The 26,011-nt window shown below is 37.4% G+C and overlaps 1 protein-coding gene across 4 annotated transcripts in view; it reads right to left on the bottom strand.

Annotated features, from left to right (window-relative positions):
* Positions 1–11,205: 11,205 nt before the first annotated feature.
* The window catches only part of LOC121854975 (TBC1 domain family member 19-like), a 47,775-nt gene continuing 32,969 nt past the window's right edge, over positions 11,206–26,011 (bottom strand). For 3 of the 4 annotated variants that reach the window (XM_042349804.1, XM_042349809.1, XM_042349796.1), the window contains 9 exons: positions 21,581–21,701; positions 17,452–17,564; positions 17,117–17,191; positions 14,682–14,744; positions 13,879–14,041; positions 13,510–13,619; positions 13,173–13,264; positions 12,574–12,760; positions 11,206–11,384 (listed from right to left, as the gene is read on the bottom strand). In XM_042349804.1, the coding sequence (XP_042205738.1) occupies positions 11,295–11,384; positions 12,574–12,760; positions 13,173–13,264; positions 13,510–13,619; positions 13,879–14,041; positions 14,682–14,744; positions 17,117–17,191; positions 17,452–17,564; positions 21,581–21,701 (1,014 nt within the window). In that variant the 3' untranslated portion in view covers positions 11,206–11,294. The remainder of the gene's footprint in view (positions 11,385–12,573; positions 12,761–13,172; positions 13,265–13,509; positions 13,620–13,878; positions 14,042–14,681; positions 14,745–17,116; positions 17,192–17,451; positions 17,565–21,580; positions 21,702–26,011) is intronic. The other variant, XM_042349819.1, reaches the window with a different exon arrangement.

The following is a 26,011-nucleotide window of genomic DNA, read 5'->3' on the forward strand; positions in this document are numbered from 1 at the left end:
ACTTTATAAAACAACGATCATAAACACATAAGAATACCCAAGTATTAGCGTTACTTAAAAGGCAAACAAGTTCTTGGGTTCATATCTAGGTCTGTGAGTAACAGAACTGCTGACGTTATCTTGAAACTTTACCTAGTATTATGAGGCCACACATGGATTATCTGGTTCAGTTCTAGTGTCCTTATTATAGAATGGACATAGATTCTTTGGAGAGAGTACAAGAAGAATGACAAAATGATCCATAATATTGAAACCTTCCATATGAAGAAAAGACTAATGAAGGCTTGCATTCATTAGAGAGTGGGGATTGAGGGGAGATATGATAGGGGTGTAGAAGTGGGTAAGTGGGATTAACAAGGGTAAAATGGAAGATGTTCTGAAGCTCAGTAATAACGAAATAACTAGAACAAATGGCTTTAAATTAAATTCCGATTCAGAAAGGATATAGGCAAGCACTGGTTTGGTATAGGAGTTGTGGATATGAGGAAGCTACAGTGCTATAGTAGGATCGGGGTAGCTAGGGGCTTCAAGGGAAGTTGGATAGGCACATGGAAGTGCTGGGATGGGTGTGAAAGGGATCTGCCCTGCATGTGGGCCAGTCTGCTCTGCAGTATCCTATGTTTTATGTTCTTATGTTGTTCTGTGCAATGGAACAGTTCAATTACGTTCAATAAATTCAGTCAAAATCACAGACATCTTAAGAACATAACAAAAAAAAACTGACATTTTTGGTAGACTCCAGGTGATTCGATAAAAGTGTATGAAACTGTCTCACCTGTGTTGGGCTTTCTGTATATCTTTAATTTGTAGTTTTAGCCATTTTCTCATGATAAAGGATATCACGGAATGGAGGATCCATTTATTTCTCTCAATTTTTTATCAAGATTTATCTTATCCACATTTTCTGTGGATCTACATGAATATATATATATATATATATATATATATATATATATATATATATATATATATATATATATATATATATATATATATATATATATATATATATATATATATATATATATATACAAAGGAAAAGAAAGAAAAGCACTGAAGTTCCCAGCGCTTTCGTGTAATTCACATCTTCAGGGGTGAGAGTACAGACTAGAGAGAGAAATACAAACGAAGGTGTATATACAGAGGAGGTGAGACCAGGTCCACAATGGTCAGGTATTGAGTAATGACCCTACTAATCTTTAATAGCACTAGCGGTTGGTGGTCAGGTGACCGGCCTTCTCACCTGGTTACAAATCTTTAATTACAAAATTGTCCAGCTTGTTTACTGCCGTTACTCAAATTCATTTTGATATGTTTATAAGACAGATTCTATGATTCCTTCAATTGAATTACATGAAGTAATGAGGCATTATCCAGTCAATGCAATGCTTGTTATCCTCAAATGAACAAACAGAGCATTGGATTCGCCTATCCTAACACTGTATTGTGTTGTTTAATTCTAGTTGCATTTATAAGTTTCCTTTGAGGAATGTAATATGTTTTACTTAGGCCAAACAGGAAAAGATCTTGCAGCTAGAATTAAACAAACAGTGATCAACAGACTCTTAATGTTTGCTCCAATGCTCTGTTTGTTCATTTGAGGGATAACAAGCATTGCATTGATCAGATAATGCCTCCTCAATATTACGGTCAATAAAAGCTCACAGACTCTACGTTTGCCAGAAGTTAAATATAAGTTCGATAGTAATCTGAACGAAAAATTCCATAATCACAGCCTGTTTCATCGTCCATAGATAATCATAATTTTGTCTACGTAAAAATTGTGATTATTATCCATTCATAACCTTTCATGTCCATAAAACCCACAGGCAGGGACGGTTTTCGTTATACATGAGTAAAACTCCCCAACAAAAACCAGACCTAAACTCATTGTGTGTGTTGGTATACGTTCTGGAGTTGTTGGTAAGGTTTAATGTTAGATTTTTCAAGCTTGGAATGTAAAGTACTGAAGTGATATTGTATTTGATGTTGTTGTTAGGTAGCGGTGAGTCAGACGTATTAACTCATAAATAATTTTAATAGCTCTTAAAAGCAATTCGTACAGATGCATAACACACCTCATATACCTGCCAAACCAAAGTTTTAATCATACCTTAATTTAAATTCCTGCAGAGGGTGAATCGTCCTGGTAGTTAATCGGTGAATACTCTTGTAGTTCCTACATGTTTTAATTGACTTCACTTCAAAAGGACACGGAAAATTCACTCACGGTACCCTCGTCGTACTTTCTTTTAATGTTCACTAGAAAAGGGATTCCACGCGTGAATTTTTCTTAACCTTCTTAAATTAGGTTCACTACCGCTAACACTATTTATTTCCATTAATCCAACTGCTATGGCCCATAACACTTCACTGGCATCAGTGACAAATATCCTCTAATCTCATCGAGTCACATCAGGTCCCTTCTACCTTTTAACCAATATTTCCCATATATTAACACAACACTTCACGTTACGGGTCCTCCAGCACTTCACAACACCGAACACTTCCACTTATATCAGTATATAACACCGAAAAGAGTATCAAGTTTTTTGTATGAAATTCGTCAAAAATGAAGGAATAATGCACACTCCACCTTGACTACGTACTCGACACAACTAGCGAGTCAAGTGTTGTGGCTAAAGGCCCATACATGTTGCTATATAGTTAAAAATTTATTTATTTTTAATTTCTATCGTATAAATCGTTGTTGATGTTGGTGAATAATGACGTATATCAAATTATATTCTAATTTATCTTATTACTCAAAATAAAAAACCTTGCAGCTTTTATTGGAAGTAATAAAGAAATAAACTATATTTAACTATCAAAACAAGCACTGAAACGACTTCTTACTTATACTTAAACAAATAATTCAATAATTATCTAGGACACCATATATTACTGCTACTATGCGAGATTTAAATTACTTTGCAGATTTTAACAAGATTTTAAAACAAAATAAATAAAATAAAATAAATAATAAAACACGAAAATGATCATAAATCACAGAAATAAGATAGGTGGAGGGAGGAGGCAGTCCACCCACCACCCCTCCACCTTCATTTATCACCTAATAAATACGATAAGGAGATCACACACACACACACAAAACACTAATGACTGTTGATAATGCAGTTTATTTTGACTTGTTTTTGAGGACACATTTTTTCTGTAATTATCACAACTTTACAAGTGTATTCGATGCTAATTAATTAAAACAGTGACTGGCGCGGCGGCTATAGATCACCGGGCGTCAAGAATTACATAAAGGAAGCACGTCTGCCATCCTGCGTTCTATTCATAGCGGATTTACATGACGTCATCTTGTACTGATGTTAATTGCGTGTTTTTTACGGCGTTAACTAGTAATACGTTAAGGGTTCATGGCAAGAATTCAGTGTTGGCACGAGATGAAGCCAGACGTTTATGTTGTGTGTGTAAGGGTAGAGAATCAGTACACTCTATACACGTCTTCTTCACACACAGTATAGGTGAAATACTCTGCCAGTAGGGCACTGGCTGACGAAGGTATACATAGCCCACTGCCAAGAGCATATGAGTCTGCAATTGGCCGGTTGGCCTCGCATGGTGCCCGCGTCGAGAAAGTTACTACTAATTTCTATCATCCATGAGTCTATCTAGCCTCCTTTAAAACCCTCCAGGTTCCAGCACTTATAACAAAAAGTTGCTGCTTGTTCCACTCGTCCACCACCCTATTTGTGGAACCAGTTCTTCTATTCTCCTAAACCTAAACTTATCCAATCCTAAATCTGTTGTTACGAATAAAAATCAGCCGTTTCTCCGTCACAGTGTAATGACCATAGCCATATGCCATCAGTTAACGTAAAATCAGACGAGATTCATATTACGCCCACAGCCCACAAAACATGTAGCTATGCTTTCTATTGAAGTTCCCATCTGAGGGAGCCCGTTATCTCATCGCTGCTTCAGGACGCCTTGAGTCCTCCGTTTTCTCAATCTTGAATGTACCCTAGACTTCATTATTCCTTAGTAATGACATAATTTAAAATTTCACTGTGGTTGTAATTCGGTAGAGCAACCTAGATATATGTCTGTTTACAGCTGGAAATATTCAAGATCCATTGTGAGTGGTGTTGAAAGCTCTACGTTAGTGAACTGGTTTCAAGTGTGAGTGAGCGTCGAGTCGCCAGCTAGAGTGGCACATTTTATGTCGTCGCGGGAGCATCCTGAATTTCCGATCGCTACTGTGTTATATTATTTTTGTCGCCCAAACCTCAGAACTGGATGTTTGCGTTTAGTTAGTGGCCGAAGGTCTGTTTAAGAAAGCTATTAATCTCCTGAACAGTTCCTGTCAAACTCGAAAGAGTCCAAGACTTAACGCTGTTTCTGGCCTGAATGCGCTCATATTTTACCATCTAGATATTCATATATGTGTTTATGATTTTTGCTTCTGGCCATCCTTCATTTATTTACTAACATATTTTTATCTCTTAATTACCATCGTTACCTGGACTCTGATGAATTACCTGAGTTTGCCTTACCTATCAGTACCCGCTTACAGGGAAAATACAGTTTGTCACGTGTTGACATACGTGTGTCTGTCGGACTAGGTATATAGACGCATTTTGGTCGAGGTTACTGCCCCGGATCTAGAGTTCAATAACCTAATCCAACCTAACTTAGTCCAACTAAAGCTAAGTTGAAGTCTGGTTTAGTTTAAAATGCATTATTTTTAACTAAATCAGACCTAACTTACCCTAAACTAGAGCTATTTTTAATTAGTCTAACCAAACCAAACCAAACCTTTACCATTATTGTTAATATGGAGTCTGGACAGTAATCAAAGACACCTACTGCAGCTCACCCATGCCGTGTGACTCGGGCCAAATCACCGTCGTGGTAGCGTGCTGGTGCCGCTTACACCGTACACCAGGTAAGGCTCACCCAACGTCTCCACCGTAAATAAATTATAAACAGGTGTGTGTGGGTCAGCGACAACATAATATCTCTGTTTTAATTGGTGTTTTTTTAGGTTTATGTTTAATGTGTATTGGTTTACGTCAAGTTTTATAATGGACACGTTTATTTTGTGGGATTTTTGTTGAATTGTCTGTGGGGTACGGTAATGTTAGTTCACACTTAGGATGGGATGGAGAAAGGAAACTCACAATGTGCTTGTAGCGTACTGTATGTGGCCAGTTGTCAATTTTCTTATTATGGGCACACAAACGTACGTACATGTAGATATCTCACACTCAGGAATGAGGTAGGATAGAAACTCACAATGCGCTTTCTGTATATATATGTATATATTGTTGTACAGCGCAGTGCTTAGGAGTGACTAGGTGAGGAGAAACTTGCTCAGAGGTCCTGTAGGGCGAGGAGGTTTCTGAGGAAGCTGGGTGGTGTGGAGCTGTGAGAGGTGCTGTTGGTCCGGTAGCCGAGTGTAGAATGGTCTCCCGATGATGATGATGATGATGATAATGGAGATAAAATGGCAATGGTTTGCCATGGGAAGGGAGAGAAGAGGTAAGGTAAAAGGAAAGTTATGAAACGGGAAGTAAAGTAGTAGAGAATAAGAGCAGGTGGGCTATCCACCTAGCAGAGACGATTTGATTGGCTGTGGTGAAGGCCGCACTAAGAGGTCGCCTGAGCTCAAGGGAACAGGGGGGGGGAGGAGGCTAAGCTAGCTAGCAAGGGGTTGTTTGTTATTGTGTTAGTTGGAGAGGTCTACTAGGTCCTTGTGTAACTAGTAGAAAACTCTCATCTTTTATCTTATTGGCGTTGTTACCGCCACAGTAAAATAAGCTAGAAGAGAGAGAGAAAGAGAGGGATAACCATAATGAGATATGAGATAAGAGATATAGTGTTGACAACGAATTTGCTGACCAATCTGCTGAGGTGTTTCAATACGAAAACATATGGCCCTCGCCTCCGGGCTGAGATTGCCCTCGAGGGTAGTCTACTGATTTCTACAGGCCAGACAACACGTTGATTCAGACCACTAGACCCTAAAACGTGAGTGATCGTGAAGTATTAGAATCTGCTAAGAAACTCTAAATAACTTTAATAAGTATATTTGTGTACTGTAATTTGATCATATTATACCAATTGTCTCCTGTATCAATAGTTATAACATGCGAGTTATATTTAAGATGTTAACAGGCTATGTATTGTATATTGATTGTATTATTCATATGATGTGTCCTGAGATAACAGCATTTGTTATATGAGAAATGTTCTTTAACAGGTTTTGACCGAATTATATGGTACGCGTCAACGTTGAGGGTTTATTTCTCCAGCAACAAACCAATAACGCTCCTATGAGCGTTAACAGGCGTCAAGAAGTCTCCCTGGCCAGGCATGGCCGTATTTATACAATTTACGAGGATCAGGAGTTGTGGTGAGCGTAGCGAGAGGGCCAATCACAGCTGCTTAAGCGTAAGGTGTGAAACGCTCTGATCCTGAGCTGGAGGTTGAAGGTCGAGACTAGGTCGGCGATCGTACCCCTACGTCCTCTGCATAGACCTAGTCTCTCGGCGTAGCTGGCTGTACGCTCAGCACTCTCTAACCCTCTCTCACCATGAACGGTTACGAGTTTGATAACGTGGCGCGGATACGTCCGGATACGCCGACCTGCCCCAAGAAATTAAACCTCCTAGTTCTCAAGAAGTTCTTTGAAACTAATGAGATCGTGGGGGTCACCAAGGTGGAACGACTGAAGCTCCATGGTGACATCAAGATCACCTTCGCCGAGAAGGGTATGCCTGTACAGCTCGCGGAGATCCCAGACATCAACGGCATTCCATATAAAATGATTGCCTACAAGTGGGACAACCTGAAGCTGGGAGTAATCTCCCACGCCGAAATTGCCCACGTGGACCAAGCAGAGCTGAGTGAGCTCCTCAAGGGGCAACTCCAAGTTGTGAAGAAGCTGTCCGAAACCACTGCCCTCATCGGACACCATACAACCTTACCCAAGGAGGCTCAACTGGCGTGGGTAACTGTGCCAGTCAAGCCCTACTGCAGACCGAAACGCTGTTACAAATGCCAGCACTACGGACACACTGTCAACAAGTGTGAGGCGCAGGAGGACACCTGCTCCCTGTGCGGCAGCCCCGGACACCGCTACATGGTCTGCCCCAACACAGTAAAAAAATGCGCTGCCTGTGGCGGCCCACATTCCTCCGCCGATCGGACCTGCCCGAAATGGAAGGAGGAATGCAGGATAGCCAAGGCCCGACTCGACAAGAAACTGAGCTACAAAGAGGCCCTCCTTGCTGTACGCTCCCAAGACAAGAAAAAACCAGCAGAAAAGAAAAACCAAGTAAAGAAAACTCAAGAAAAGACACCCACCACACAGAATCAAGAACACCACGAGGCCCGTGGAGCTGAAGCCCACATGGTCAACCTCACCGTCTCCAACTTCTTACACACCTATGAGGACATAAGACACGAGGAAGACGAACAACAAGACCCAAACACGAATGAATGGACACTTCAAGAGAGCAAGAAGAGGAGGAGAGTTAGAAGAAAATCTACATCAAGCTAAGAAGAATACCAAGACAGAAGACCAAGACATTTCCTCCACACAAGAAAACAACACACACAATCTAGCCGACCAAGCACTGAGAATCCATGGCCCAACCCAACACGCACCTAACGCTAGCCTGACTCTGTCCTGCCGCCTCCTGGCCGCGTCCGGGCGAGTTGCTGCTGCCTCCAACTTATACTCCCTCACGCAAGCGGTGTTTAGCCACTGCACCTATTCTCTCCTCCTAAAATTCACTTCAATCCTCCCTTTATTCTTCCCCTGAACCTCCTTCCCCCCTGTCACTAGCATTTCATGTTCATGGCTATACGCTGATTGGCTGGTAGGCGCGCGGCCGAGCTCAGTTGGGAGTTGTAGGAGAGAGGATCCACTACATTACAACGACAACTACCCTTACACATACATACGTATATACATACATACTACATACACCGCAATTATACCCCACTGTTTATTATGTAATATGACACTATTTTGTAATGGGCATAATGTTGCTATTAGAAATATTATTTGGTGATATTTACTAGAAAAATTATTAAGCGGAGAAATAATAAATACTCTTAGGCCAGACTCACTCACTCTCTCTCTATAACCCTATATATATCTCTATCTCTTCCCGTTTCCTTAACACCCTCCCTCTATCTCTCACGCCCTAAATACCCTTTCATCATTCTCTCCCTCTATCTTTCATTCTTTCTCTCCCCCAACAGGCAACAGCTGGCGGCACAAGTCACTTTACCATCGGCAGCGTCTATCATACCCCCCTCCCTTTAAAATCCTCCTATTTAGACCTCATTTAACCCCATTTATGAGTCACATCATAGTTGAAACAATGTTATTCTTGTGGTTTTTGATGTTATGAACGAATTTAGGTAAATTTTCATAAGTGCACACAACTCTGTTAGAAAGTAAAATATATGTTTTTCTGGTGTATGTGTGTTTAGATTGGTTATGACTTTCATTTCCGTCGGAAATTGGACGTTTTTTTCTGTTTTTTTTTTTTTTTGGTGGGGTGTTTTCCGACAAATATTATGGCCAAACATATACAAAAAAAACCAAACAATAAAAACATAAACCTGACCTAACCTAACATAACCTAACTGTTTGTCGCCATATGATGGAATCACTTATTTCTTACCTTATTGGCCTGGTTCTGGTTCGTCGTTGGGTTCTGAGATTAGTACAGGTTGGTGATGCTGTTTCTCACTTAACGGGGGGTATAGAGAGAGACCCAAAATAAAAATCGAATTTGATTGGGCCAAAAATTCCATGAATTAAACCACAAATCATTTTAATTGATTGTCCCCCAAAGAACGCTTTTGATTGGCCGCATAAAGTGTACGGGAACGCATGCGTGTGATGATTTATGAAGGAGATACGAAGTGTGGGAGGCGAGGTAGGCGATAATGGCGGATGACTAATGGAAGAAAATAGAGAAAATTTTGGATACATTGTCCGTTATTACACATTTGTGACGGTAATGTAATAGAAGAAAATTATCTTATAATTAGTCGTCTTATTGGAAGATGATAATAGATTAGGGGCAGGAATGTTCTGTGCGCAAATGCAATAATACCCGAATTTAAACCTACATCTGTGGTGCAAATGAAAGTTGGTAAGTAGAGGAGCACCTTTATATAATAACTATATTATTGGAAGTGAAATAGAATTACGGTAAGAGTAGTTGTATACCACAAGACGTCGATCAAGAGTGTAAGTAAAGTTAACAGTAGACGAGACTAAGTACGGTAAACATGTTGATTTTCACTCTTTAATTGGAGATACAGTGGTCCCTCGGTTAACGAATTACCTTCCATAAGAATCTTCAATTCAGTTAATGAAAAAAAAAATTGATTAACGAAATCCTTACGAAAATCACGTTTTGTTTTGAACATCAGCTGATACGCTGAGGAGGTATTCAGCCAATTCAGTAATCTTTTCTATGTTTACATTTGTTTCCATTGGAGTAAGTATCAAGAAAATTTTGCTCTTTAATATTTGTGCATTTTTTTTATACAGTACTGTACGTCGTTTATGAAAAATTCCAAGCTCTACCACCGGCGAGTTGTTACGTCGTCGTATAAAGTAATTAACGGTGGTTAATGGGTACTCACATTAGCGAAGGGAGACTTATCCTGGTCTGTGTGAAGTGTCAGGAACTATATACTGTTCATTGTGGAAATGTTAGATAGCTCTGCGTCCTTTGTGTCATCTTGGCTTGTAATTGGCCATCCTGTCATCCCGGCGGTCAGTTGCTCAGGGTCAACTCTTCACGTTTATTTTTCATCGTTTTACCGTGTATCTTACGGCATATAAGACACACGGCCATATAAGACACACGGCCATATAAGATGCACGGCCATATAAGACGCACGGCCATATAAGACGCACGGCCATATAAGACACACGGCCATATAAGACACACGGTCATATAAGACTCACGGCCATATAAGACACACGGCCATATAAGACACACCACCTATAACAGCAGGGAATATTTAGGGACAAAAACTTGTGTGTATTTTCCTCCTGTAGCCATAATTTTGTTAAAATACTATTAACAGTAAATGTGTGGAATAAATATTATATAAGTTACCTGTATAACAAAAAATAATGTAGTATTGCCATTCGGCTGCTGAACGAATTTTGTTAATGGTGTCGTTTCACTCCACATGGCAGACGGCTCAGAACAGCTGAGATACCTCGCTCCTCTTAACACGCGTAGAAAGTTTATTCCGTTATGTTTCTGGCTTTATGATAATTATTTATCTTGAATGTGTTCTATGTAAGATTGAGTACTTGTAAAATAGTAAAAACAGAAATGATAAATGAATTTAGAAAATTATATGTATCGATGCAAAATTACGAGTTGAAAAATAAACATAAAGCCTCGCAGCTCGGCCCAGTAGCCCGGCGGCTCGCGAGGAGTCTAACTCGGCTACAGTGCCACCGGTGATGTTAACAGATGCAAATGTGAAAAGAAAGTTACCTGTAAATTTTTATTTGTATCGGGCATTTGTAGATGTAAAAATAATAATGTTTTTAAGTAAGCAATAACATAGTATTAATTCTGGAGTTGTGTTGGGTAGAATTTAACCTACCGGAGACAGCAAGTAAGGGGTTCATTAGCCTATGGGAGACCGCAACTTCACATATAGAACGCGGGAAGCTTTTGTAGCCATTTTTCCGAAAAAAGTACATTTCGTATGCCATAAAATACGGTAATTGTGTGTGTAGGCGTTACGTTAAATTGGATAATCGACGATTTAAGCTTTAAAAAGCAACCCAAAAGTTTGTCAGATAGAAATAACTTTATAATTTTAGTGCTACAGGTCGATGGGAATTAATTTTTATATGAAATGTGTTGTGATTCATTTAAGAGTTTGTTTATCATGTTATGTTTGGGAAATTGTAGCTAAAGTAGGTGAGGTTAGGTTAGGTTTTGTAGTGTTATTCTGTAAGTACTTAATTAGTTAAACCCCTTAAATTTAAATTCTGTGAAAAAAGTATATTTTGGGCGAAAAATTACCAAGGGGTAAGGCTTACCTTTTCGACAGTTTTGGCCCAAAAATTAGATTTTGTTAAAAATCACATTATAAGTACTTCAGAACCTGCTGAATTCGAATATATGGTGCACAATTCGATTTCGGGGTAATTTATGGCTGTAATGACCCTTGGAATTTTTAATTACATTTTTCAATGTACATGAGGTAGACAGGGAGGGGCGTGGCAAGAGGTGTGGCGAGGAAAGCATCTCTCAGGTTTCCCTGTCCCGATTCCTGTCAGCGGCGAGGGCGAGTTTGAGGAGAGGGATGACCCGGATGGCGGTGATGTCTGCCAGCACCGACTGCAGGAGAGAGAAGGTGTCTGTAGTTTACTGACATACGAGATACATAGCTTAGATTACTGTAGCTCAAAGAATAACGTACATAATCTACTCCACTTTAGGACGCCTTTGACCCATATACTTACATACAAGCTCCCTAGAATTGTATTTAACTCTAAAAAAAGTAATTAAATTTTGCAATTACACGTTTTATGTTTTTGTCCTCGAAAATACAAGAACTTAGACGGGAATGCTTTAGTTAACCACTGTCAGAAATTAATTAGTACGGTTGATTTTCCTCATGCCTGATTATTCTGAAAACTCTTCTCATCAGAAACTGAGAGCGATGGGTAATGAATAAAAGTGAACACACCGGTACTAATGAGCTCATAAGCACGATTCAGAAACGAGGTCATGTTCGTAAATTTCTTAACGAACACGTTATAATTCACTAACAATATTAATACACTACTGTATAGGCCAATTGTTGACGTATTTTCGTATCCTTTGTGTGTCTGATAAGAACAAGCTTTAATGTATATTTAGATCTGGGCACCGCTGATTAAAGGTGTCTATGCTATACTGTCTTTTCTTGCAACAGGTTTGATATATTTTTTTTTTTTTTTTTTTTAAGGGGATTAACTCACCCAGGCACAGGTCACTGACCCACATCAGGGCCTGGGGGGTGAAAATGTAATAATTATTCATAGTAAATAAAATTTATAATAAAAAGTAAAATAAAATAATATTAATAATAAAGATATTAAAAAATGAAAAAAAATCAATAGTGAGAAACAATATATGTCTTGTGTTGTCAAGTAAGAGAAACAATTGAGGCCCTGCAATTGTGTTTAATTGAGGCAGAAAGATAGATCAGCAACCTTGGATTTGGTCACAATTTTTGTGATGCCATATAGAAGCAGGGTCTACCATTAGACAACACATTATGTTTCCAATATCTTCCCAACCGGTAGTACCCCCCTGTTTGATAGCTACCTACTACCTTACATGCAGTCAGAACAAAATATGTCATTGACACTGTCGACTCTAAATTTACTCTTTTCAACTCTTTTTCTCGCGACCTTCCTCGAGTATTCTACCCAGACAAGAAGACAAGAGCGTAGCTTCCTTGATGATAGTTGACAGGTAGTGACGTTATGACATGCATACGGGTTCATACTGAGAGTAATAAAAGTGGTTCAGTAATAACCTCAGCAGCCTGCTGGGAGGTAACGTCCATAAGGTTCTCCCGGCGGAAGCTGACGATAGCGAGGGCAAGGACGGGTAGTACCTCGACAGACTCCCAGGCCAGCACGACGTCCCATAGGTGGAACAGCTGGTCAGGTATCAGGTACCCGCTGAACCCCCTCACCATCCATTTGAATACTATGGGCAGTCTATGGAAGGGAAAACAACTATTAGTGGTGCCAGGGTATTATTAGCGAGTGTCATTATAGTGATAATATTTTTTTTAAAGAGTGATAATTAACATTACTGTATATGCCACCAAGACACAAACTCATCTTTTATTGCAGTGAAATACATCTTCGTCATAATTATGATGTGCAAGATATTTCTAGCATGAATGCAAGATACTTGTCAGATCCTTTGCCCTTCAGAGGACACATTGTTATGTGCTCCTCCGCTAGACCGTCACACAGTATTAAAAAAAAAGTTACATTCGATTCTACGGTTTATTGTATTACTTAAGACAGTATTGTTCCTGTAAATTTGGAAAACTACTACTTATATACACCTTATGAGCTGTATCAAGGAGTAAATACAGTGAAAAGAGGTTGACCTACTCACAGCTGTATGCTCATGGCGGCACAGTGTTGCCAGAGTCGTGTTTCACAACTCTGTAGCAACAACTCGAACTGCAGAGCCAGAGCTGCCGCGCCCTGTACACAGGAGGAGGTACAGTTAGCCACCTTGTTATTCCCTATTATACCTAGTACACACATCAACAGCTGTACACTTCTATAAATGTGATATAGTTCAGTGGTTGAAGATTTATTTATCGTATATATAAAATCCAAAGAAGGTAGAGGGTCTGTAGACCACTGCTTCCAAAGGCCAAACTAATGCGTTAAAATTTGCATTAAATTTACGTGGACATTGTTAAAACAGCACAACTAATGCTGACCTGCGGGTGGCTGGTGACGATGTGAAGACGGTACCAATAGCGGCAGTACATCTCCCTGAAGGTGAAGTATAGATGTACAGGGTCCTCATACAGGCAACTGAGAGGTGCAGCTGCAGCAGCACACGAGACCAGAGGCATGAAAGAATACAATGAAGAATGTTCCAGTGTAAGACTTTGGTTTCATTAACTTATTGTGAGTGAAGAAAGATTTTTTTATACGGAAAGTATCTTACATTATCATGCAAGTAATCGTGGTATTTAATAAGCAACCTGTCCAGATCACATTATAGCAATGATGATTTAATTTTCCTTATTCATGGACTGTTATGGTTCAAGAATTTATTATAACTGTGAGCATGGTGGACTGACCGAACATGGTGAAGCCGTGGAAGGGGATAACACCGCAGGGTGGGTAGGCCACCAAGGAGTCTGGAGAGGGAGTGTTGCCCCGAGCTGCTGCCAGGGGAGGTGAGGCACTGCTGTGTTCAAAGTGGCTTAGTACCTCCGTGTCTCGGAAGAAACATAGTAACACCTGAAATGTATGCAAAGTACCAAGTGCATAATATAGTACAGTATAGTCTGCATTTATGCGGTCAATTGAACCCGTGGAGGTCCGCGTAAAACGAGAAACTCATAAACGAAATAACAGAACATAAGGGATTAATTGAAATAGAGACTGGGCCGACCCCCAAACTCCACTTTTTCCGACACAATACGTACGTTGTAGTAAAAATAACACACACACACAACTCCTGATTTATGTACTGTACAGCCCTGTAAATGTATTCAATGCATATTATATTATTATGTCTAAATCAAATGTAAGTCTGTATATTTTCAGCTACCGGCTGCAACTCTATTCATAAACCGTTTATTATTATTATTATTACACACACACACACACACACAGGTTACACCAATTCCTTCAATGTACATAAATGGATATTGTATTACTATGTATGATAAAGATGTTCGTATTCAGAGCTATAAATTTTATAACAACCATTCATTGGGGGTTTTCTTGAGCTAAACTTGGTTGACGAACTATTTATGGTGATTTTAATGAAAAACATCAATCACTCAAGCAATTTATTGCTGGGACGAAGGAAAGACACTGAGTAGCTAAGTGTTAGGAATGCTAGGATTAACACATCCGAAGGTGACTGTTTTACCTGGAACAATATGTCTTCAAACACGAAGTACTGGTCATCATTGGAGGCTGTCAGCTGTAAGTCCTGTGTGAAATATTTTGATATTACTACACAAACAATTTCTGATGTTCATAATTTGTTCTGTTACATCTCAAAATCAATTTACACCAGATGATTTAGATATATTATACTGTATATTATTCTAGATGTATGAACTCTCTTTTGCTTTATACATTTTTTTTTTCTTTTTTTTAACGGGGATTAGCCCACCCTAGCACAGGTCACTGATCCATATCGGGGCCTGGGGGGCGAAAATGTAATAAATAAATAAATAAATAAATAAATAAATAAATAAATAAATAAATAAATAAATAAATAAATAAATAAATAATAATAATAATAATAATAATAATAATAATAATAATAATAATAATAATAATAATAATAATAATAATAATATTAATATTAATATTAATAATAATAATAATAATAATAATAATAATAATAATAATAATAATAATAATAATAATAATAATAATAATAATACAGGTTGTACCTCTCTAGTCCGGCAACCTCGGGACCTGACCGGTGCCGGACCATGGAAATCACCCTTTTCCTGGACAGATAGTGACTTGCGCTTACATTAGCACCACTTTCACTGCTTCGTGGTCTCTTCTGAAGACATATTGAAGGGTTAAATGGCGTACAGTAGCTTCTCAAATTTCGCGAGTTTTTAATTCAACGTATTTTATTTAGACACAAAAAAAACACTACATAATTTAAAATTTTGACGGCGGAAACTCAAATTTCGACGGGTTTGAACAGCCCGCCAACGTTCAGACGACGTGCACAATCGTGTAAACAGCATCATTTCTCTTATGTACAAAAGATTCACTGTTGTTTATTACTGAATGTCTTTTTTGAATTAATGTTTATGTGTGCAAAATGAGCAATACAATTCATTAATAATACGTAGAATATTAAAACACACGAGGAAATGAGACAGCATTGTTTTTGTTGATTACAAAACCAGTGACTGAGTGGTTTTACATATAAAACAAGAAAATAAGACCCTGGTTATAACTGTAGTAAAATTAATGTAAAAAATTAATATGGTTGTTTTAAGTAATGTTATCTAATGTTAATAAATAGAACAATAAAAGTAGCAAACCATTAATGTTAAAGAAAAAAAGTGAGACTGCGCGTATGTAAGTGAGCACATGTGAAAAACATATCATTACTCTACATAAGAATATGAAAGCAGCACTTATTTACTGTTCATATATGTTTTAATTAATGTTTCTGATTTTTTTCATTGAATTAATGTTTGTGTGTGCAAAATGAACAATACAATTTATTAATAATTCGTGGAATATTAAAACACACGAGGAGACGAGATGGCTGCCGGCATTGTTTTCGTTAATGTTTACAAAACCAGTGACTGATTGGTTCTACATATAAAACAAGAAAATAAGACCCTGGTTGTAGCTGTAGTAAAATTAATGTAAAAATTAATATGGTTGTTTGAAGTAATGTTATATAATGTTAATAAATGGAACAATATAAGTAGCTAACCATTAATGTTAAAGAAAAAAGTGAGACTGCGCGTATGTAAGTGAGCACATGTAAAAACATATCGTCATTACTCTACATAGGAATATGAAAGCAACACTTATTTACTGTTCATATATATTGAAGGGTTAAATGTTGTACTCTGTACTGTATAGACAACAGAGAGAGAGAGAGAGAGCCGAACTGCCGGATGTAAACAAACCTTAATTATTGGGTTTTTTTTTTTACGGGGATTAGCCCACCCGGGCACAGGTCACTGACCCACATTGGAGCCTGAGGGGCGAAAATGTAATATTCCTGTAATAAAAATAATAATTCAGATAAAAAGAAAAAAAAAGAAAAAAAGCTGCCTATCTAATTATTGGGCAAGCTAAAATCGTTCCGGACCACAGAATGCCGGACTAGAGAGGTACAACCTGTAATAATAAAAATATTAATACTAATAATAATAATAATAATAATATTAATAGTAGTAGTAATAATAATTCAGTCAATAAAATTATATTAAAAAATACAAAATTGAAAATAAAATAAATTAATAATGATAATATAATAATAATAACAACAATACTAATACTGTAGTAATAATATTAATAATAAAGATAATAAAAAATGAAAAAAAAAATCAATAGTGAGAAACAATATATGTCTGTTGTGATGTCAAGTAAGAGAAACAATTGAGGCAGAAAGTCAGATCAGCAACCTGGGACTAGGTCACAATTTTCATGAGGCGGTAGTACCTCCCTGTTTGATAGCTGCCTACTACCTACATGACTAAATTTTCATTACTCAATACATTTACTTTGACATAGATATGATCACTTGTGAGGGTCAATGTTGGTTATTTTGAAGCCAAAGTTAACATACTGAGATGACTTCCAAACCTTCATGATGAGTTTGTCCACCAGCAGTTCGTGTTGCAGGACCCCCTGCACCAGCTCCTCGAAGTACTTACAGTGCTGGCGAAACACATGGTCGTCTTAGGAATATTGCCTGTCATCTTTTTTTCATAAATTGATGTGGTATTGATTTGTAAAATCTGATAATTATTCCAGTCATAACTAGTGCTTCAATATGATTTGTCGTCTGAGATGAATACGTTGCGATTTCAACAGTAACAACTGTTTTGATCATAGTACATATAAGTATGAATATATATGTATCTCTATATTCATTAAACTTACAATGAAATAAAGAGGAAGATAGAAGGTGGACTGACCTTGTCAGTGATCTCAAGGCCTAGCACCTGGTGCCAGAGAGTCCCTCTCAGGCTGGCGGGGCACCCAGTCTTACACAGCTCCCGGCTCAATGGTCCATGGTTCCTCTCCACCACTAACACACACACAAACACTTACATAATAGTCCAGGTGTGGATGAGAGGGTGAGAATTGAGACAAGTGTTGTACTTATTGTTTGTTATATATTAATAATGAAAATAATTATCTGAGACTAGAGAGTATAAGTAACTAGTTCAACAAATAATTAATATACATTAAATAAATATTCTAATTTTGGTTCATTATAAAACATTCATAAACTATTCTCCTGTAACGGATATTCTGTATTGCCTTCAGCGCAACAGGTTGCCAATCTATCTATTTGTCTGTCTGTATGTGAAGGTTATAGTAAATATCATGTGCGTAAGCACATATATAAGACAGGTTATATGATTATTTCAGCATATATTTTAATATTCATTATCACATAACAGTGATCATGGAGATACTAAGTTACACAGTAATAAACCACATATCTAATTGTCTTCCAAAACACTCTTATTCAAAGATATTAACACCTACTGCTGTGTCCTCTTTGTTTACAAATCTATCAATCACTTGCTTGACAATAATTATTTCCAGTTCCAGAATAATCAGAGATACAACTTAAGGCACCCAGAGCTACTAAGACCACCCACCATGCGCTCCTCTCAGTCCCAGACTTCCATAAAATATCATGGTGTGAAGGTGTGGAACAACTTACCCCCACCCATCCGAGCAAAGACTACGCTCCCTTCCTTTAAATCATCTCTCTTAAAAAATATCTTTTGTTGAAGTATTAATATTTCTTGTAACACTTACTATATTTACAGTACCTGCTTTTATTGTACCATCAAAACCATTTTATCGGAAATTATCATGTAAATAAATAAGTAAATACCATTGCAATAAACATAATTGCAAACTAGACATAATCCTGACAACTCTGTCCTCTTGTTCAACCTTATGACTGTACAACCCATGTTGTACTGCTCCCCAATTATACTTATGTTTTTCAATTCCACTGTAATTTATATGTACATGTGTATGTGTATGTATGTGTATGTGTATACAGTATATGTATACAGTAATACCCTGATTTATGCTGTCAATTGAACCCGCGGAGGTCCGTGTAAAACGAGAAACGCGTAAATGGAATAACAGAATGTGAGAGGTTGGAGTCATAGACCACGTTCTTTGTAGACTTTATTCTAACAGCGTCAGCTGGTGACTGGCAACCGGGCGCTGCCAAAGACAAGCCCCCATCTCAACATGGGAAAACATATCGTACGATGGTACAATCTTACAATTACAATAATATTCTATCCTAATTCACTTGTGATGCATTGTTTTCCTTTTGTTAGTTCAAATGTGCATTGTCATTTCCTTTTAACTTGGTGGGGGAGATGTAAGATTGTACCATCGTACGATATGTTTTCCCATGTTGAGATGGGGGCTTGTCTTTGGCAGCGCCCGGTTGCCAGTCTCCAGCTGACGCTGTTAGAATAAAGTCTACAAAGAACGTGGTCTATGACTCCAACCTCTCACAGTAATACAACAGTTTTTAACTGAAAACCATTCGAAAAGCGATTACGGTAACATCTTTTCAATGAAAGAAAGCGAAAATCATTGTTTTTGTCACAATTTTATCCCACATTCCACTACTGTATAATACGTACGTCATTTCAGCAAAAATATTACATTTCCATATTCTCAGAAATAAATAGTAGTTTTGCTGAAACGTGATGTATTTTAATGTAAATTAGGATAAACTACATGACGAAAACAAAAGACTTTACCAAACCTTCCGATGTTCAAGATATGTTACTTGTTTTTTAATAGTTTTCGGTTAAAATACTGTTATATTAGTGATATTCTATTCATACTGTGGCTGATATAATACATTCACGGAAATGTAATATTTTTTGCTGAAATGACGTACGTATTACAGTGGAAAGTGGGATAAAATTGTGACGAAAACAATGACTTTTGCTTTCTTTCGTTCAAAATATGTTACCGTAATCGCTTTTCGAATGGTTTTCAGTTAAAAAACTATTGTATTACAATAATATTCCCTCCTAATTGACTTGAATAAATACTTGAATGGAAATATACAATATTTTTGTTGAAACTACCCGCGTTTCAGTGTAAAGTGTCGTAATAAATGGTAAACAAGTTTATAGGACGTAGAGTGTTTTTCTGAAGGTTTTGTTGTTCCTTTACCCTCAAAAACTTGGGTCGACCTATAAATGAGGAATATCATAAATTAACTATTTCTTGGTCAAAAAATCGGGGTCGACCTATATACGAAGGGGGGTTATAGACGAGTATATACGGTATATATATATACAGTATATATATATTTTTATTTTTTACAGGAATTAGCCCACCCGGGCACAGGTCAAATGACCCACAATGGAGCCTGGGGGGGGCAAAAAAAAAAAAGGAAAGAAATTGAAAAAAAAGAAAAAAAAATTTTTTTTTTACGGGAATTAGCCCACCCGGGCACAGGTCAAACGACCCACAACGGAGCCTGGGGGGCAAAAAAAAAAGAACGGAAAGAAATTGTAAATATAGAAAAAAAGGTTATACTGTATTAATCTACACCACGAAGATGCCGGAAAACCAGCTTTTTAAAGTGAGACAGATTGTAAGAGCATGGAAACACAGAAGAAGGCAGAGCATTCCACAGTTTGACTGTGTGAGGAAAGAAGGAGGTACTATAACGGGTTATTCTCGTGTGACCGATATCTACAGAGAAACGGTGGGCATCGCGGGAAAGACGTGTGTTACGAACCCACTGCCTTGCCGGCGGTACACAGGATGCCAAATCCACCGAACATTGCCCTTTAAAGTACCTGTAAAAAGAGAGTGAAGCAACATTGCGGCGAAGAGAAAGGGAAGAGAGATTGTCGACTAAAGGAGGAGAGTTAATAAGACGAAATGCCTTTGATTCCACCCTATCTAATAGTTGGACAGAAGAAGAGCCACCCCAGATATGAGAGCAGTACTCCAAGTTAGGACGAATGAATCCCTTATATAATTGAAGTAAGTGCTCAGGAGTGAAGTAGCTGCGGCATCTGTATATGTATGTGTATGTGTATGTATATATAAAAAAAAATAAAAAAAATAATAATAAATAAATAAAATAAAATATTGAAGTGATAACCGTGGCAACATTATGAGATGTTCTTATTACCACCATGCTATTCTACTATTCCAGATGATACTAAATGTTACATAATACTTCCTTGAGATAAATGTATAGTATATATCAGGTGCCTCAAAGGGACCTCAGGTTCTCAACTGGCTCAGCCATGTTAATATTGTTATTATTATCCACTCTGTATCTGTATTTTTCTGGCTAAATAAACTGTTTCAATTCAATTCAATTCTATCTGTTGCAGCAGTTCTACAGTGAAAATTCATCCTAAAAACTACTGCGCATTTTTTTTTCATCATGGCACGCCAGTTTTAATACCTATTGCATCTGAGAAATATATTGACTTGAAGTAAAACTGTAAAGATACAAATATCCATATATTTTATGGAAAACTCCTAGTTATGCTATATTCTAGTCTGATTATAGCAGTGATGAAACACTTTGAGTGTGGACTGTGAGGACATTAGAGTAAACATTATGATTTGTTACCATAAAATGACAAGGTCTCAGTGCACAGTTAATGATATGTAAAGAACTAAATTACATATTCCTATGAAGTGGTGTCGATGAAGCTGACTTTGATACATAAACGTGATATTCTCCACAAAAGTCTTAAATTAAGACTCATTGGTATGCTGAGCTTAAATTAGATCATATGGAACCCCAAATATACTAAGCTAATGATGAGGTGAAAGAGAAAATTGGTCCCTTAGGCATGACGGTTCATTAGGTACAGTATGGCTACAGTACCCTACATAATAAGCCTTCAATATGCAAAAAGGCAACTTGGCTGGCACTACACTCAACCGCCCTTACTTCCCCTGTTGCTGCTGTGTATATTGAGAGTGCCCTGGGATTACTAATTACCGAAAGGACACAAGGTGAACACTATTCACTCAGCCACTGCACCCCGACGATGAGTAATTCACCTTTCTGTCCGATGACAAGTCTCTCCTCAGCCAGGGTGAGGTTAGGCTTGTATTCTCCCGCTACACCCTCGTCCAGGCCCGTGTGTTTACAGCAGCAGGCCAGTTCTCCGTACAACTCCACCTGCACCAACCAACAATATAGTCCACACGTGCATTAGGTCTCTGCAACTCCAGTCTCGTAAGTGTTAAAAATCAAGACTCAAAGCAATATAAACTACATTAAGTCAGTCAGGCAAGGAATAAGACTGTACATTGTTATGGTGTAAATAAATAAAACAGTTCATAATAGGTAGGTAGTAGGCAGCTATCAAACAGGGAGATATTTCCACCTGGGAAGATATTGGAAGCATAAGGTATTGTCTAATGGCAGACCCTGCTGCCATATGGCATCACAAAAATTGTGACCAAGCCCCAGGTTGCTGATCTGACTTTCTGCCTCATTTACACATAATTGCATGGTCTCAATTGTTTCTCTTACTACTGACAACACAACATACATATATTGTTTCTCACTATTGATTTTTTCATTTTTGTATTTCTTTATGGTTCTTTATTATTATTATTATTACAGTCATGCGCCGGTTAACGTCCTAGATACGTTCTTGGAAATGTGACGTTAACCGAAATGGACGTTGTCCGATCATCACAAACTTTGTATTTATACTTACGTGTATGTGGAATACTATATACGTACATATACACTTTTACTCTTAAATCACTACTGCAATGTGATACAGGTGATTTATTTTTATCTCTTGTGCAAAATACATGACGTTTATATTAAAATTATTCACTGTTTTAAAAGGATTCCAGCAATGCCGGGCAGATGGAGAGGGTGGGTGGGGGCGGCGGTGGGGAGAGGTGGGCGGCGTGGGGAGGTAGTACATTTGACAGTTGGCACAGGCCCAGGTCTAACGTGTGTATATTAATCAGTTCTTAAGTGACTAAGCTTCTCTCTTATAAAAAGCCAGTGAAATGACCATTGCTGGGATTCTTGTAACATACTGATTAACTTGAATATACAGTAAACATGCTATAATTTGCACTAGACAAAACAATTTTAGTACTGTAGTCAAATTAGTACATGTGCACTCCAGCTTTGCACTAAGGTCATTTATTTCTATTATGTTTCTTTTAGTATGGTGTGTGCATGTAAATGGATGAAAATAAATGAAGAAATCAATGTAAATCTACCCAGAAATACAGTTGAAAATCTTTTTTATAAAATGTACTACAGTACTGTACACTAATCTACAAATTTTTTTATCTCTTGAGCAAAATATATGATGTTTATATTCAAAATATTGGCTGTCTTGCAAGGATTCCAGCAATGCAAATTATAATCTCCTAACTTTAGTCTGAGATATGATATCAGATAAAAACTGCAAGCCTAAAAGGCTGGGGGTGGGGGGGGGGAGGGACTGACAGAGCCAGCCAGTCAGTGCGGGGTTGGGGGGTTGGTGGGGGGTTGAGCTGATAAGTTTGAGCCAAAGGTCTCTGTGTGTTTATTTAACAGTCCTATTAAGCTTTTCTCATTTTAAAATGCCAGTAATATGACCTAGGAGAATATAATTAACATAGCTGGGATTCTTGTAAGATACTGATTTATTTGAATATAAACATGTTGTACAAGTAATTCGCACTAGACAAAACAATTTTAGTACCGTAATCAAATTACACAAGTACACACACCTCTTTAAATATCATCTCTTGGAACTGCTTATCAGTTGTCATTTTCATCAATTTAAAAAAAAATATCTGTATAAGAAGGTGAAATCTTTAATACAGCACTCATTTTATACACCTGGTCATCTCCGCGTCAAGCGGGCTGTAGTGTTTACATCCTTTCTCTTGTTTTTATCGGTATGACAACGACGGGCAATATTTTTCAACAGTAGAAGGTAGGCAAATGTAAACATGTATATCAACGTCTAAATAAAACAAAAAAATTTTTATTTAAAAACAAAAAATTCAAAGTAAAAAAAAAAACTGTAAAATCAGTTGAATTTAAATTTTTGGTAAGCAAACAATATATATCACAAAAAACAGTAAATCTCTAAATATCATGTCCAGTAAAACAGTCAAAAGCATTTTATTCATCTTCGAATCCTGAGAAGTCGTCACTGTTGGATTCATCACCAAGTTCTGAATCATCTCGTACAACAAGTTGTCTTTGGTGCCATCCATAGCATTACTGATACCACATTTTTTGAAAAACTTAACGATAACTTTAGTTTTAATATCACACCATGACTTCAGCACCCATTCACACACACTTCAGATATTGATGGTCGTTTCATCCTTCCAGTCGGCGTCAGATCATGATTCCCCTCTGTCATCCATTTATTCCATTGCTCCCTCATGTTATTCTTAGAGGGCTTATTAATGCTGACATCTAGTGGCTATAACTGGGAAGTCAGGCCACCAGGAATTATTGCCAGCTGTGTGTTGAGCCACTTTGCTAGCCTTTTGGTGTTTTCAGTCCTGTGAGCACTAAACTGATCCCATACTTGCAGTGAATTCTTTCATAGTATGCCACCAGGACACTTGGACCACACTTTATCCAACCATACCTTGACACCTTCTCTATCCATCCATCCCTTTGGTTGTACAATGACATGAATTCCATTTGGCAGTTTTTCCTTCGGTATTGTTCTTCTCTTGAAAATTAACAGAGGCGGTAGTTTGGTCCCGTCGGCACAGCAAGCTAAAACTACCGTGTAGTGAGTCTTTTCGTGTCCAGTGGTTTTAACAATCACCGATTTCATCCCTTTTACATTTACACTTTTATTAGATGGCACATCAAAAGTCAAAGGTACTTCATCCATAGACATTCAAGTATCAGTAGGTTCTCAAATTTTGTGAGTTTTTAATTCAACATTTTTATTTGGACAAAAAAAAAAAAAAACCACCACTACACAATTTCAAATTTCTACGGCGGAAACTCGAATTTCGACGGGTTTGAGTGTGCAAAATGAACAATACAAATAATTAATAATACATATTACCGTATATTAATACATACGAGGAGACGAGAAGGAATTGTTTTCGTTAATGTTTACAAAATTAGTGACTGATTGTTTTAGGTACGTAATGTTATTTAAAGTTAATAAATGGAACAATAGAAGTAGCTAACCATTAATGATAGAGAAAAAAGTGATATCGCGTATGTAAGTGAGCACATGTAAAAACATATCGTCATTACTCTACATAAGAATATGAAAGCAACACTTATTTACTGTTCATATAATTATTAATTAATGTTTCTGAATTTAAAACAAAAATTCTACCCACCAGTGGTGTTAAAGTTGAAAACATAAGGACAGTCAATGTTGTTGTGTGTGTTTTTACTCGGATGATAAAGTTGCCAAGTCATCAGGTTCAACTCTAGCAGAAGCTGTAGAACATAAAACCTTTTTCTGTGTTGTTTTTAGTTTTTATTTAACTTTATCTGTGTTATTTTCGTTGGTTTATTTGGATGTTTCTTTATTACAGGTAGTAAATTGCCCAAAAAGTAGCGTAAATAAGACAAAATTTAGCCAAACATTGAAAGTACCAGACTCAAATTAATTTTCTCCAAAGGATGTTGTATTTAAAATTGGACGATTTGAATTTTGTGAGGTTTTTACAGTCTAAATAGGTGTTCAAATATGAGAGCCTACGTATGAAGAAACAAACATTCCTGCTTTTTGAGACCAGCAGACCTTTAGCAATTCCTCAATAGATGGCGCTGCCACATCACTGCCATTAGTAAACAAACCGCACAGCGGCAAGGGTTGTGTAGCTGCGGCCGCTTATTTTTCCTACTGAGTAAGTAAATAATTGTATTTTTCACAGTATATCAACAATATTAGTTAAATCAATAGTTTTATAGTACTGTACAGTACAGGTATAGAGAATACTTGTAATTGCTAAGTACTGTAATGAGGTAACAGTCTTTGTAAGGGGCTGATTTCAGTTGACCCTAAGAAGACCTCTGCTACAACCCATCAACTAGTGTCATGGAAGACGCATGGTAATTTTCAAGGTATATTTTTGCAATAAAAAAAGCGCCTTCCAAGCTGAAAAATACGGTAGAATATATGCACTCCAGCTTTGCACTAAGGTCATTTATTTCTTTTACGTTTCTTTTAGTATGGTGTGTGCATGTAAATGGATGAAAATAAATGAAGAAATTTATGTAAATCTACCCTAAAATACAGTTGAAAAACTTTTTATAAAATGTACTACAGTATTGTACACTAATGTACTACATTTTTTATATCTTGGGCAAAATATATGGCGCTTATATTCAAATTAATGTCTGTCTTGCAAGGATTTCAGCAATGCAAATTATATTATCCTAACTTTAGTCTGAGATATTATATAAAATAAACATAAAGAAATCACCACTCTTTTGTCTGGGAACACAAGGAGGATGGGAAGAGGGGG

This window comes from Homarus americanus, unplaced genomic scaffold (assembly GCF_018991925.1).
Source record: "Homarus americanus isolate GMGI-L3 unplaced genomic scaffold, GMGI_Hamer_2.0 scaffold1024, whole genome shotgun sequence".
NCBI classification, from domain to species: Eukaryota; Metazoa; Arthropoda; class Malacostraca; order Decapoda; family Nephropidae; genus Homarus; species Homarus americanus.